General features: G+C 49.7%; 1 protein-coding gene and 1 pseudogene across 1 annotated transcript; one reads left to right on the forward strand and one right to left on the reverse strand.

The window, feature by feature from the left end:
• Positions 1–215: 215 nt before the first annotated feature.
• SLC22A13 (solute carrier family 22 member 13) lies at positions 216–14,304 on the reverse strand. The gene is given in 11 exon segments (XM_054481587.2): positions 216–3,371; positions 3,617–3,832; positions 4,349–4,457; positions 4,648–4,862; positions 5,072–5,166; positions 5,254–5,374; positions 5,587–5,644; positions 5,647–5,754; positions 5,985–6,139; positions 6,393–6,496; positions 13,924–14,304. Coding segments are annotated over 11 exon segments (1,653 nt in total). The 5' UTR covers positions 14,302–14,304; the 3' UTR covers positions 216–3,277.
• On the forward strand, positions 9,983–10,586 carry LOC134739214 (cell division control protein 42 homolog; annotated as a pseudogene).
• Positions 14,305–14,552: the final 248 nt, after the last annotated feature.

The following is a 14,552-nucleotide window of genomic DNA, read 5'->3' on the forward strand; positions in this document are numbered from 1 at the left end:
CGGGAAGCTGAGGCAGGAGAATCGCTTGAACCCGGGAGGCAGAAGTTGCGGTGAGCAGAGAATTGCACCACTGCACTCCAGCCTGGGTGACAGACTGAGACTCATTTTCAAAAAAAAAAAAGATCCCAGAACTCTCTGGGTAGAGAAGCGCCCCCAATAACAGCTGAGATGAATTTCCAATCAGCTCAGCAAGATGGAGGTTCATATGCTAAAGAAACATTGTGTTGCCTGCAGATATGAGTTTACAGAACAAATATTCATACCAGCTACAAATGTTGATTGCCTTTGTTAAAAATTTAGGAAGTCATTTTTGTTTCCCTTGGTTACAGGTTGAGAAAACTAGTAAATATGAGGGTCAAATTGTTACTAGGCAAAAAGGGGCTTGCTGTTCAATGTGCTAGAAGCCAATATTATGACACCAGGTTTTTGAGAAAAGAAAAGCTTTTAATCATAGGCCGGCCGACACGGAGACAAGAGTCCAGCTTGAATCTGTCTCCCTGGGCTGGTGCTAAGGCAGTGTTTTTATTAGAAAAGGTGTCAGGATTCTGAGATTAGCAGGTGATTAGTGGAAGGAAAGAGGAGGTCTGGAAAGTCCTCCAGCATGTGCGGTTCTCTTCATGACACCTCATAGATCACATGGGCAGGTACGGGGGCAGTGAGTATGAAACACACAGTGGAAATTCAGGCTGTGATGTCAGCAAGCAGGTTCTGCACAGACTCTAGTTGGCCACATTGGTTCCAACCTATTTTAGCCAGTTTTGTTGTCTTACAAGTGGAGGGACTTTCAGCATCTCAGCAAGTTGTTTCTTTTCTTACCTGCCATCCTGCAAACTCAAGAATTTCTGTTAGTCATTGGTGTCTTTAACTGTTTGGGGCACAGTTTCACTTTCACACACCTGGACTAAATGTTTAGGACTGATAGTCACCATTGCCGTAACCTTTGAGGAGCAAAATCAAGGAGGTACACAACCAGGGTCCAGTGAAGCTGCATATCTTCTCCTTCAGTGTCCCAGAGGCCTCAGCAGCCAACCTCCCATCAGTGACTGCTAAAGGACACTTACCCATTCATCAGAGCAAACCACAGGACACTTTTAAATACACACAGAAAAAAAAAATCTTTCTCCCCAACCAACCATAATCCCCCCAAAAAGGAAAGAAAAAGTCTCCAGGGGCCAGGCACAGTGGCTCATGCCTGTAATCCCAATACTTTGGGAGGCCGAAGTGGGCGGATCACGAGTTCAGGAGTTCGAGACCAGCCTGGCCAACCTGGCAAAACCCCATCTCTACCAAAAATACAAAAATTAGCCAGGCTTGGCCGTTCAGGTCTCTTCCTGGGAATGACAATCATTCTGTCTTAAAGGGAGCAAGTGTCCATATCGTAGAGGAGGAAACTGCCTTTAGCTGGGAAATGGCCCTTTCCCCACTTCTATCTGGTTTTCCCCACCCCTTGGCAGTTTCAGCCTGGGAGACACATTGTGTCCAGAAAGACTTGCTAGTATTCCCCAAGAGGACGCCATGAATGGGCACACAGTAGGAAGCTAAATAGAGCTTTTGTCCAGCACTTCAAAGCTGAGAATCATGAGTGAGGAATATCCATGTGTTTGGAAGACAGGTGCTGGACACTTCCATGCTGGGTTTACAGGAAACTGGTCCAGCATCTACGCCCAACTGCGAACCAGCCATGCAGGAGAAGGTGAGCAAGCTGGGGTGCCTGTGAGAAGAGAGACTGGAACCTTCTCCCTAGTGGGATGTTAGCTGGGGCAAGGCGGGGGCAGTGGCCAGGCAAGCTCTTTTTCTACCATTTGGTGACACATGATATATGGTGTTCTTGCAGGCTAAGGAGGTGCTGAGGAAGGCAGTCTGGCTTGAGGTCTCTTTATGGGCGCCCATCTAAGAAGGCCATCTATTTTTTTTTTTTTTTTTTGAGACGGAGTCTCTTTCTGTTGCCCAGGTTGGAGTGCAGTGGTGCGATCTTGGCTCACTGCAAACTCCGCCTCCCAGGTTCAAGTGATTCTCCTGCCTCAGCCTCCCAAGCAGCTGGGATTACAGGCATGCACCACCATATAGGGCTAATTTTTGTATTTTCAGTAGAGACAGGGTTTTGCCATGCCAGCCAGGCTGGTCTCAAATTCCTGACCTCAGGTAATCTGCCTGCCTCAGCCTCCCAAAGTGCTGGGATTACAGGCATGAACCACCATGCCCAGCCAAGAAGGCCATCTTGGCTGGGTCAGGGGCTGCCAGCTGTAGGAGAGGTTGTGGGAGCAATGCTGGGCGGGGCTGGAGAAGGGTCCCAAGAGGAGCTGGGAGTGCATTGGGAGCATATTGCTCATTCTAAGGAACAATACCAAGGCCTGAGAGGATCTCTGAGAAGCCCGAGAAGATGGCCTGTGGAAAAGGCAGGTTTCAGGAGCCTGACAAAACACACCAACTGGCATTAGCCAATGTGCACTGGAAAGAACTGCAACCAGCAGCAGCTCGGTGAAAAGACCTCTACCCTTTCCCTCACCCTGCATGGGCCCTGGAAGGTCCAGAAGCAGCTGAGCATGAGCAGGAGGAGGCGGGGTGAGGCAGGGAGCAGAGCAAACCTCCTCTCCATCCCCAAGCTGGTCCCTGAGCCACACATAGGTTAGGCATGAGCTGAGTGTAGGGCAGGGGTTGGGTGATCTTTGAAGTGAATGCAAGGTGGAAGTTTTGATTTAGGCTGAACTGAATCTTCTCTCTGTATGACCCAAGACCTATGGGGCCATACCTTAGCCAGAGGAATCTGGTCCATCCGCTAGAAGGAATCATAACCTTCCCTTTATCCACAGGATTTTCATCCACCTGCCTGGGTAGAGTCCACAACTTCACATTTGTTTCCTCTCCCCTCCTGTTCCCACAAATTGGAAAGGGCTTACCTTGTATTCTGTTCTGAACATCACTGTGTTTTGAGGGCAGGGGACTCCAGATTGAGGAGATTAAGAGAGCCATACCCCATGAAGATTGTTAGAGGACAAGTTAATCCCAAGACATACCCAAGATCCTAACCCAGACAGAGTATTGGGGCCGGGGCTCTGGAGATGAGAAAGGTGAAGGAGGCCAGGAGGTCCTGTCCCAGATGATGGTTCCCAGTCTGGGATTGGACTCGGCAGGAGGTGACAGCCGTGGCCCAGGTTGTGGTGTCCTGCCTCCATAAGCAAGGCTGGTCTTGCCCTGTGTCCCTGTGGGTCCTGGCCATATCCAAGGAGGTGTTTAGGCAGCTCCCTGCTACCGATGGTCCAGCTCTTAGAGACCTCAATCAGAAGTATGTGCTGCTCACAAAGGCCACTCCCGGGCTGGAAGTTCTTCCCTTGGCCTCTGTTTCCTTCTCTGAGGGCACTGATTTGGGGGACCTAGAGGGAGCAGAAGGCTGTCATTGGCTGCCCAGGAATTGGTCCCATGACAGTGTCCCTCACCACCTCCCTCCTCAAAGTAAGGGGAATCTGAACTAAAGCCAGCCAGATGTCTGTGGTTCTGGAGGACGCCATATTAGCCTCTAGGCAACAGTGGACGAGTGATGAGGTGGAGGCCTGGGCATATAGAGTGCATGGCCAATGTGAGACCCAAGTCGTGGTTTCAGTGCAAGCAAGCAGCTCACCGCGGGTGAGGCCCCAGATCCAGGTCCTGGAGGGTGTCTTTCAGGCCCTGGCCACGCGTCTCTGGCAGCAGGGTGCAGAGCAGGCCGGCCACGATGGGGAGGCTGCCGTAGATGAGCATGGGGAGGGCAGCGTGGTACTCTCCCAGCAGGATCACAAGTGGTGTGAGGATGCCCCCAATCCGTGAGAAGATGCCCACCAGCCCCATGCCTGTCTGCCTGGGGGAAGACCAGGGCAAACTAAGTAGACCTGGGCCCAACTCTCGGCCTCAGCTTCACCCTAGTATATTTCCTCAGGAGAGCCCAGACCTCAAAGGTCTGCAGGGTCTCCAACCCTACCCAGTCCATCCAGCATTCCTGCTCTCTGCTCTTGCCTCCAACCCTGCTCCCTGCCTGCTACACCCCTGCTCGCCTGTCAAGTCTCAGGTCGGAGGCTGCACATCCTCACCACCCTCCCACCCCAAGTGCTCCTTTTCTGCGGCCATTCATTCTTAGATGTGTCCCATGCTCCTGTCCTGACCGCCAGGGCATGGCCTACTTGCCTGTCTGTCCTCCACTGTTCTGGGGACAACTTGAAGGCTTGGGCTAGATTTCTAGTTGTCCTGGACCCCGCCCAGCACTGCTGCCCCAGAGCCAGCCCTGTCAGCTATTTGTGGAATGGGGTGAGGGCCGAGGAGGGACAGCCAAATCAGCGTCTCAGTAGCAGAGGAGCAGGAGTCATACTGCAGCTCTTACCGCAGGATGGTGGGGAAAAGCTCGGCAGAGTACACATAGGAGATGGTAAAGGCGGCAGCTGTGGCCATCTTCCCCACCACAGCCAGCATGGTGACCACCACAGGCAGATCTGGCAGAGGGTAGACAGCCCCATCACCTGGGCCCTGACGCTGGCCCCATCTACTGAAACTCCCCACCCCTTCTGTACCCAAACCCCAGGGAAGCCTTTACTCCTGGAAACAGAACAATGGCCACTGGTCTAGCCCCTGGCAGCCAGTGGGTGAGGGGGCATGGGGGTGAGGGATAGCCAGCCCTGGTACGTGCTGGGATGAAGATGATGATGATACACATAAGGCCACCCAAGACCAAGGTCCCCAACTGGCTCCACTTGCGGCCAAACCTCTGCATCATGAAGATGCTGGAACAGCGGGCAGGCACCTCGACGGCTCCAAAGATGAGCTGCGTCAGATAGACGTCCAGGCCGAAGTCCCCCACTTGGAGGCTCAGGCCGTAGTACCCCAGACTGTCCACAAACCTACAAGGTAATGAAGGGTTCCTGTCACTGGTGGGTGGCAAGACACCACCCAGAGGGAGAGCCTGCCTTGGTCAGCAGTCACAGCAGGGGACACTGGCACAGCCAGGGAGAGACCATCCCAGCCAAACAGCCACCAGCCCACCCCTCTGCCAACACACACCAGGGAGGCTGCAGCCCTGTGGTTCTGTCCTCGGGCTCTGGGAACTCACCAGACACAGAAGATAATCAGGGTCACCTTCCGGAGCTGGGGGTGTCTGAACAGATCCAGGGCATTCCCTGAGGGGCTTGTCTTCTCTGGGACCAGCTGGGAGGAAGAAGCAGAGTGAGAAGCCAGGCAGGAAGATCCGTGTGGGTCTGATTCTGGGCCTGGGCCTGGGCCTACTGGAAGTACCTGGTTCATGAGCTCCGGGGAGAGTTTCCGCCTATTGACCGAGGCCGCCTTCTGGATCAGTTGTATCGCCTCGTCCATCCTCCCATGGGTCAGGAGCCAACGTGCAGATTCTGGCAGAGCCCTGTGGGTCAGCAACGGCTATGACCTTGGGGCCTGGAGTCCTAGGGAGCTTTCCGGCTTGTTCCAGTGCAAACTGAACCCCACACCCAGCTGTGACAGGCTCCCTCTCCCAGACTCGCCTCTGACTGTCCTATGAACATGGGCGCTGCACTCCAACCCCACCACAACACAACTAACCTGTGGGGGCTTGCTCCTGGCATGTATTTTCCTCACCAGAAGTAGAAGAAGAGCAGTAAGCCAGGCGCAGTGCCGGTGATCTGAAGGAGCCTCAGTTGCGGAAACCGTAGGCGAGTCCCGCAAGCACCATCTGCCCGAGGGAGAAGTTGCACTGGGCCAGGACCACAGCCTGTGTCCTCCATGAGGGCCCCACCCATTCTGTCACTGTGGCAATGGAGAGGTTGAGACAGGGCTAATCCCTGCCATTCACTCCCCATTACTCCTAGATGCCACCCTGTGGGGGTTGGGCCTCAGTGCCAAAACAGGAAGCACCAGTGCGACCACTTCAGATGTGGGGTACCTGAAAAGACCTCCACAGGCCGTTTGGGGCTGTGGCCCTCCCAGGCCCCTGGGCCTCACCCTATGGCTGAAGGCTCCAGGGCCCAGACACTCACATAGGGTGACATTGCTGAAGCTAAGTCCAGCGACGGCAGTAGCCACAGCAAAGCGCAGGACCATGTAGAGCTCAAAGCTGGGCACAAAGGCTGTGGCCAGGCCGATGAGGGTGAAGAGAAGCAGCTGCACCAGGATTGTGGCCTTGCGCCCAATCCTGAGGAAACAGGGCAGGTCTGTGGGGAGGGTCCCTCCCGGAAGGCATCTGAGGAGAAGGCTGCAAGGGGGCCCAGCCCTGTCCTGGGGTCTCTGTCTGAGGGAGGAGACGCGGCCCTTCCCTGAGCCCCATTTGAGGGTAGGGGGAAGAGGGCCTCGCCTAAAGACCAGTGTGAGGGGCATAAGGGGGACTTGGGCCTGTGCCAGAGCTGACGAGCTTGCTAGGCAGGGAGTGGGCAGGGCAAGGTTCTTACCGGTCGCAGAGGGGCCCAAACATGAGGGTGCCAACAAGGAGCCCAGCCATGAACACTGACTGTGTGGTGTCCTTCAGGTGCTTCCGATCACAAACCAGGTTGAACTGAGGGAGACACAGGCAGATGTGAGTCCAGTGGCCGCATGGAGGGCAAGCCCTACACCACCTGGCCCACTACAAACCATTCAGGGCATGAGCTCATGGTTCCCAAACTGTGTACTGAGGCACTCCAGGGCACCATGGTGAACTCACTGAGCATGGCAAGGCATTTCAGGTTTTAAAGGGAAATACAAGTTGATATCTCTCTGGTATCACACAAATTACTAGCTCAGGATAGTTCACACTTTCAACGTGAGACCACACTACTTTCCTTCCAATGACATCATATCTATGTGAAATCTGACATCATATCTATAGGAAAGTGCTTTTGGCAGTTGCTGTGAAAGCAAATGCCACATGAAAATCAATGTGGAAGAGAAAGTGAGTGCGGCAGTGTTTAAGAACTGAGAAGTTGTACAATGCCCAGTAAGTGCATACATCCTATCAGTAAGTTATTGTATTTAAGAATAACATTAAAATATTTTTTCTGTCAACTTATGCATTTATTCCAAAAAATAACTACTAAGTTGTTAGGACATAAACACTTGTTTGAACTTAATGACTTAATACATAGAGCTGTTAGGCATTTCTTTTGGCTTGGAGACGCCATGTAAAATTATTGACACACTAAGGATGCAAATTTTGGGACCCTGTGACAGACCATTAATTGCTGCTTCTTAACAAATGGGGCTGCTTCTCCATAGCCAGGGCACCCCTGGGACACACTTGGGTCTCTCCATGTTTTTCTACCTGGCTGCAAAATCCCCCTGAAGTACCCACCATTCACAGGCAATCAGAATCCTAAGGAGCCCTCACACATGCCTTCAGGAAGGCGATTAGGACAGAGGAACACACACACACACAGGGAGGGAGGGAGAGAATGAGAGAATGTGCAGGTGTGAGACAGAGAAAGAGAGAGACACAGAGAATGCTAATCCACCCAAGACCTATAGAGAGAATCCCACAGCCTGAGAAACCAAGAGGAGAAGATATTTGGGTCCATACCACTCTGTACACACATCTGCTGTATGTGCACTTGACTCACTTGACTGACCCCTACCCCATGGAGTTTGTGGGCCCCTCAGGGAGTCCCGCCATGCCTCTTGAACACAGCCCAGTTCCACACACAAATGTTTGTTGGAGAACTGTCATGTGAGCTCTCCTCCAGCTTCCCAGCAGCAACCACTGAGCGCTCACCCTGTGCTGGATGCTTGCTAAACACTTTACATGCATGATCTCACAGAATTCTAATAATAATCCTTCACTTATCATCAACTTCCCAAGAAAGGAAAAGTTAAGCAGCTAACCCTTGGTCCTACAGCTGGATGGCAGCTGGTAGAGTTGAGACATCTCTCTTGCCCTAGACAGGGAATGAATCTGAGTGAAGGCTAAGAGGATGTCTGCTGAATGAATGAATAAATGAAGACATAAACTAATGCCTACAGCTAGCTAATTAACCAATCACCATCAGTTAAATAACTTTTAGCAAGAAATTAACCAGTCCAGGAGTTACCATTGTGCTCATACTTCTGCTCTCAAGGACAACTGTTAATTTTCAAGAACTTTCAACATGTATCAAGTGATGAACTGATTGCCCCTGGGAATGAAGTAGGGAAGGACAGGGGACTTGAAATTGTTGCTCCAGCCAGTTCTATCCTGTTTGGTTTTTGTTTAGCAGCCACAGATTGCTTTTGTAGTAAGATGGCATTTAAAATAACTACTAATAAATGCCTACTGTTGCCAGGCTCAGGAGTCAGAATTGAGTGGCTTTGTGTGACCTTGAGCCTGTTAGCCCATCTGTCTGTGTCTTGGTTTCCCACTACAAAATGTGAATAAAATATGCTATATAGTATCACCTGATATAATGAAAGGAACTAACACTTGTAACATGGTTAGCTCAGTGGTTATGTCACAGGAAGCTCTCAGCACCTGTTACCTAGGGTGAGGCTGTGCTGGCCTCTACGCTCACAAAGCTCTCAGCTGGTGGCAGACAGCTCAGACACAAGGGGGTGAAGTGCTCTGTGGGCATGAGCACCAAGCCTTGGAGTCTTCTAAGGCTGGCACCCCTGGTCAACAGCCACCATTCACTACCTCTCTTCAGTTTATATACTTGCTATGACATTAAATCATCGTTCTAACCCCATAATGGCTTATCATTCCCTTTGTGCAGCAGCAGAGACTGAGGCTTGGAGAGGCACCGAGATATGCCCGAGCTCTCATGGTGTTGTCATGTTGCAGGTGGTGGAGATGACGAGGGCTCCAACTTGGGATTCCAGTCATCCTCCCCAGCCCTAACACCCACAGTGGATGGTTCTGTCTGAAGCCTGCCATGGTGGTCTGCAGAATCCCACCCTCATTTCTTGGTGCATACCCCATCCTGGATCCCTCCCCTATTCCAAAACCTTCAACAGCTCCCTTTGGTCTCTAGGAGAAAGCCCAAATTCCTTAGCACTATATCTAAGGCCCTTGAAGAGCTAGCTGTTGCCTATTTCCCAGTCTCTTTTGCCATGTCAGCATTCCTAAATATGCCAGGAATTTTCATGCCTCCAGACCCCAGAAATGGTTGTTCTTTCCGCTTCCCCTTCCCTCCTATTCCTACTTGTTTGGTCCCTGGACAGATCACATGATTGTTGCTATTCATTGATGGTCTTCCCACCTTCCCATTCCAAGGTCCACGTAGACAGGAGAGTCATTTTTTCTTTTTTTTTTTTTTTTTGAGAAAGCGTCTCCCCAGGCTGGAGTGCAGTGGCATGAATACGGCTTACTACTAGCTCAAACCATCGTCCCATTTCAGCTTCTGGAGTAGCTGAGACTATAGGCATGTGACACCATGTCTGGCTGATTATTTTATATTTTGTAGAGATGAGGTCTCACTATATTGCCCAGGCTGGTCTTGAACTCTTGGGTTCAAGTGATCCTCCTGCCTCAGCCTCCCAAAGTGTTGGGATTACAGGCACAAGCCACTGCACCCAGCCCATTTTTTTTCTTTTACCAAGGATGGACACCCAGGAAACGTAGGTTGAAAAGGAGAAACATATTCTGACCTTCAAGAGCACACAGCCTATATGGAAATATAGTTTTTTCTTTTCAAATTAGTATTGTTTGCATTTAAGTTTAAATATGAAGTCACCATTTATAATAAAGAAGCTTAGGTGTCAGCTCAGAGAGGGGCCTCTGGGTCAATGGGTAGAACCCTTCCCCATAGATAAAAACCGGAGATAGAAGATCTCACACCAAGCTGACTGCACTCTGGAACCGAGCTTGGGATTATCATGTGGTGCAGGGCACAAAGAGTTCATTTCCTTGGGAGTCACAGTCTTTGGAAGAGTGGGGGTGAGAAGAGCATGTTAGGGTAGAGTGAGAGGCCCAAGGTCCAACCGCAATGCCAGCACTGTCTAGGAGAGAGGTCCTGAGTGCTGCCATGTCCCAGGGAGAAGCTGAGGTCAACATCGAGTTTGAAATATTTAAAGTAAATACAAAGCTATTTCAGTAATGCAGACCATTAAGTGTGCTGTTGTGAGCAATGATGCCATTGGTAAAACATACTGATATCCTACACAACAAACAAATTTACATTTGAAAATGTACCAACTATTTCTAACAACTTTGTGGTCACGGTTATGGTTGGTGGAGAGCCACATGCTCTTGGACTTTTTGACACTTCTGGGCAAGAGGGTTATAAAAGATTACAATTGCTAAGTATCCACAAACAGATGTATTTCTAGTCAGTTTTTCAGTGGTATCTCTGTCCTCATTCAAAAATGTGAAAGAAAAGTAGGTGCTTGTGATAACTCACCACTGTCCAAAGATTCCTTTCTTGCTTGTCGAGACCCAAATTCATCTCAGAGAATGATCCCTCTACTCTTGTAAAAGTTGCCAAGAACAAAAAACAGAAGCCTGTCACTCCAGACTGGCCTCGGACTGGAAGGCTGTTGAGTATGCAGAGCATTCTGCACTCACAGAGAAGGGCCTAAAGAATGCAGTTAACCAAGCTTCCAGAGCCAAAGAAGAGCCTCAGGCGTGTGCTGCTGTGAACATCTCTCCAGAGCCCTTTCAGCTCAGCTTGTGTCGCCATCACACTAAAAGCAAGGTTTAAGTCAAACTAAGAATTAAAAATTCAGCCAGGTGTGGTGGCTCACACCTGTAATCCCAGCACTTTGGGAGGCTGAGGCGGGTGAATCACCTGAGGTCAGGAATTCGAGACCACTCTGGCCAACATGGTGAAACCCCATCTCTACTAAAAATACAAAAATTAGCCGGGCGTGGTGGTGCATGCCTGTAGTACCAGCTACTTGATAGGCCGAGGTCAGAGAATCACTTGAACCCAGGAGGCGGAGGTTGCAGTGAGCCCAGATCTCGCCACTGCACTCCAGCCTGGGTGACAGAGCAAGACCCTGTCTCAAAAAAAAAAAAAAAAAAATTGAAGTTCATTCTCTGCAATAATGACAAATGCCTAACCCTACCAACATATACTCTTGCAAGACAAGGCTCATAGGTATGGTTCCCCTTCCCCATCCCAATACTAGTTACTTTTGAGTCATTGTTTATTGTCAGAAAAGTGATCAGTACTCGTTTGTTTTGTTGCTTCAAAAAATTTTTTTGTTTGCTTAAAAGCAAGGCATGCTTGTGATGACTCTCTAGCCACTAATGCTAATTGTTAAGCTGCTCCTTGGTTCCCCTCGAGAGTAACATGGGACTTCTTAGTGCTGCCTTTTTTTTTTTTTTTTTTTTTTTGTGGGTGTTTGTGTGTGAGTTTATTTTTTACTCTTTTAAAAAATTTATTAACCAGTGGACAGTCCTTAAAGGGAGGAGGACAGATTGATTCCACATTCCACTTCCTAGATCTAGTTTAGAAAACACATTCCCCACCTGCCTCATTTCATAACACAGTCCTTTCTGAAAGCTGCCTTTTCTCTCCACCCTTGGGTGTTTGATGAAACTCACTAATGTGGGTGGAGTCTGTCTTGCCTTTCCTCATTTCTTGCACTATATACGTGACTGTAACTTTTGAGAAGATTTGCTATCTGCTGATTTATTTTTCGAAGTTAATTTCCAACTTATTTCACTGATAAATGAAGTATTGCACCTTCTGAAATACACTAAATGGAGTGAGTTCATAATCTGAAAAAAAGTCTTTCCTGTCATTCTCTCATATGCTTAGCATAAATGTGCAGCTTAAGAGTGTGTGACATGGTGTTCCTAGAATGCAGCTGAAGACCCAGCATGTAGAAGAAATGTGAGGGTGATGTTATGTATAAGACAGATGTCTATGGAATGATAACACCCTCTTTCAAGTTATGGAGGTCTGCTTCATCAAGGAGCTGAGGTTGGAGAAGGGGTGGGGAGAACACTTAATAACATGGGAACCAGTCAACGGACTCCCCCTGTTTCTGTTTTGTGTTTGAGGAACCTTCCAACAGCCAATGGAGGCTCTCTAGTTTAACAGATGTCATGAATGAAGACTCTTCCTAAGTGTTAACAGGGATGTTATCGGCTTATTTTGCAGTTCCCAATTGCTAAAAATGTTTAGGTAATTTTTTTCCACCTTCCGCAAATGCTAATTATTACCTTAGCGTTAACCAATGCTTTCTCACATGATAATTCTTTGTGTATGCATTCTTTTCAGATGTGTCAAACAAAAACCAAAGAACAGAGGTCCCAAATCCTTGAAAACATCCATCTAATTTCTATACCCCTGCCCCTCCACCCTGACCCCATTGCAGGCACACCCACTGCTCCCCAGACATCCTGCCTGCTTCCTGCTGCCAGGCCTTTCCTGTGCTATTCTTATTCTCTGCCTGCAAAGGCCTTACCCTCTTCTCTAGCAACATTTTTCTAGTATCTTGGTGCCAAGTTCACACATACCACCTCCTTCAGAAAGTTGCCTGCCCATTACCCCCCACCAGGAGGAAGCAAATTCTGGGCCTTAGAACCTGCCCAGCCCTTTATTCCTCTGCAAGGGGCCCAGACCTTTCCTGACCAGTAGAGGAACAAAGTACCTTTCCCCTCTGACTTTCCCGCACAGTTAATCCTCAGGGACCTTTGGCTGAATACGGTTGCATGAACAGTCCAGCACGGCGTGTGAAGAAGGCCTAGAGTAGTCTGTGAGCAATCTGGAAGGTTTCCTGGGCTTTGAGAATGATGATATTTAGCCAGGTGGGCAGAGAGTTTAACACATATAGGCATATCACAACACGTTAGGGCTGGTGAAGGCTGGGACCGGCCATGGATGTGATGCTGGGGAGATGATGGAGAGGACAGTAAGGGTCAGAAGGGGCTAGGCTGGCCAGCCCCAGAGCCTGGGAGCATGCATAGGCTCCTTAGAGCTCCCTGTGGCGTGGGGTTGGGTGGGGTGGGGTGGGGGAGAGTTGGGAGAAGGACAGGCAGGACATATCCTCAGGCTGCCAGGCTTCTGGGAGCAGTTTTATGGTCACATATTAAAAAGTGAAAGTTAAGCTTTGGTTAACACATTGGTCTCTGACAACCTCTAAAAATAAATACTTTTTCAGCCATGGGGTGGGGGAGAAGTGAATGTTTAATCCCAGATTTTCCACCATAAAGAAGATGAGAATTATATAGATCACCTCAAGCACCCATGCCCCTCAGGTTTCTGGACTATCTGTGCTGCCTCCCACTCCTGTGGGAATCTAGATGGCAGTTATCTGGCATGAGAGCCCCAGCTCCATGATCAACTCACTGCATTGCCCTGGCTAAGCCATCTCCTCATTCTGTGCCTCAACCCCAACATCTGGGAAGCAACAGAGTGGGACTGGATGCTTTCAGAGGTCCCCTCTTGCTCGAAAGTGACTAGGATGGGAACTTTTCTGCCTGCGTCTCTCCTAAAAGAATGAAGTTAGCAAGAATGAACACTTAGTTATCCACAGGACAAGTCCTAGAGTCCTGGATGTTCTCCAGCGTCCCAAGGGCAGGCTGGCAGAGACCTAGAGAGAAAAGCTGAAAGCTTTGAAGCCCAGCAAGCAGGAAGGCAGTGAAATGGACAGGGAAAGGGATGGCATTAGAGGGTTAGGAAAATAGGAACATAGGCAGACATGCAGGGGCAGACTGAAAGACAAAGAGAACTGGACAGACAGATGAGCACACTGGGTAGAGAGAAAGGCACAAAGATGGGAAAAGAGGAGAGGACACCAACTGGGTAGATAGCCAGAGAGACAAGGAAAGAGAGGGATGACAAAAGGATGGGCAAAAAATGGACAGATGGGCAGACAGATTGGACAGAGAAGATAACAGACAGATGAGTCAATAGGCAGAAGACAAAGAGGAAAATGAGACTGACAAAATAAAAAACATATGTGCCCATGGTTGACCATATGGGCATGGGGCAGATACAGAGCCAGTGACTGAGGGTGAAGAGTCAGGCACAAGACCTGACAGACCCACAACTGGTGGAGAGACCAGCAAAAGGACAAGCCTACCTCATTCTTTAGGGATGGGAGCCTGTTCTCAGGATATTCCCAGCCCATATCACAAGGCTGTGTCTCATTGAAGCGGTGGCTGAGGATGTCCTGCAGGCTGGCATTGGCGGGGGGAGGCCGGAACATGAGGCAGGGCTCTGGGTGGCCTGCAGTGTCCAGGGGCACGCTCAGTGCCAGCTGTTCAGCAGCACTCAGGTTGAAAGTGTGGTTCTTCACCCAGGCCACTGCACAGTGGTGGGGCTCATCTAGGACCATGAAGACATGGGCAAAAAAGTAGAAGGGAGACAGGAAGTTGAGAACACACAGCAGGATCAATAGCTGTATCTGGAAGCGACCAAAGTCACCTATTTCAGCCAGGACCTGGACAAATTGAGCCATGTATGCCAGTCACCACCTCCTCAGCCTGGGGACACTAGGGTAGCTCTGTAGCTTGGCTCTGGGAACTTGCTCGTCTGGGCAGTGGTGATAGCTGCATTAATGTTTAATCCAGCCTTGCCCTGCTCCCCCTGTCACTCCTCAGCCCCCTAGGTGTGACTTGGGAAGGGTAGAATATGATGAAAAAATAGTCCACATGGATGAAGTTGGAAACAATCATCCTCAGCAAATTAACACAGGAATAGAAAACCAAA

This window comes from Pongo pygmaeus, chromosome 2 (assembly GCF_028885625.2).
Source record: "Pongo pygmaeus isolate AG05252 chromosome 2, NHGRI_mPonPyg2-v2.0_pri, whole genome shotgun sequence".
Lineage (NCBI taxonomy): Eukaryota > Metazoa > Chordata > Mammalia > Primates > Hominidae > Pongo > Pongo pygmaeus.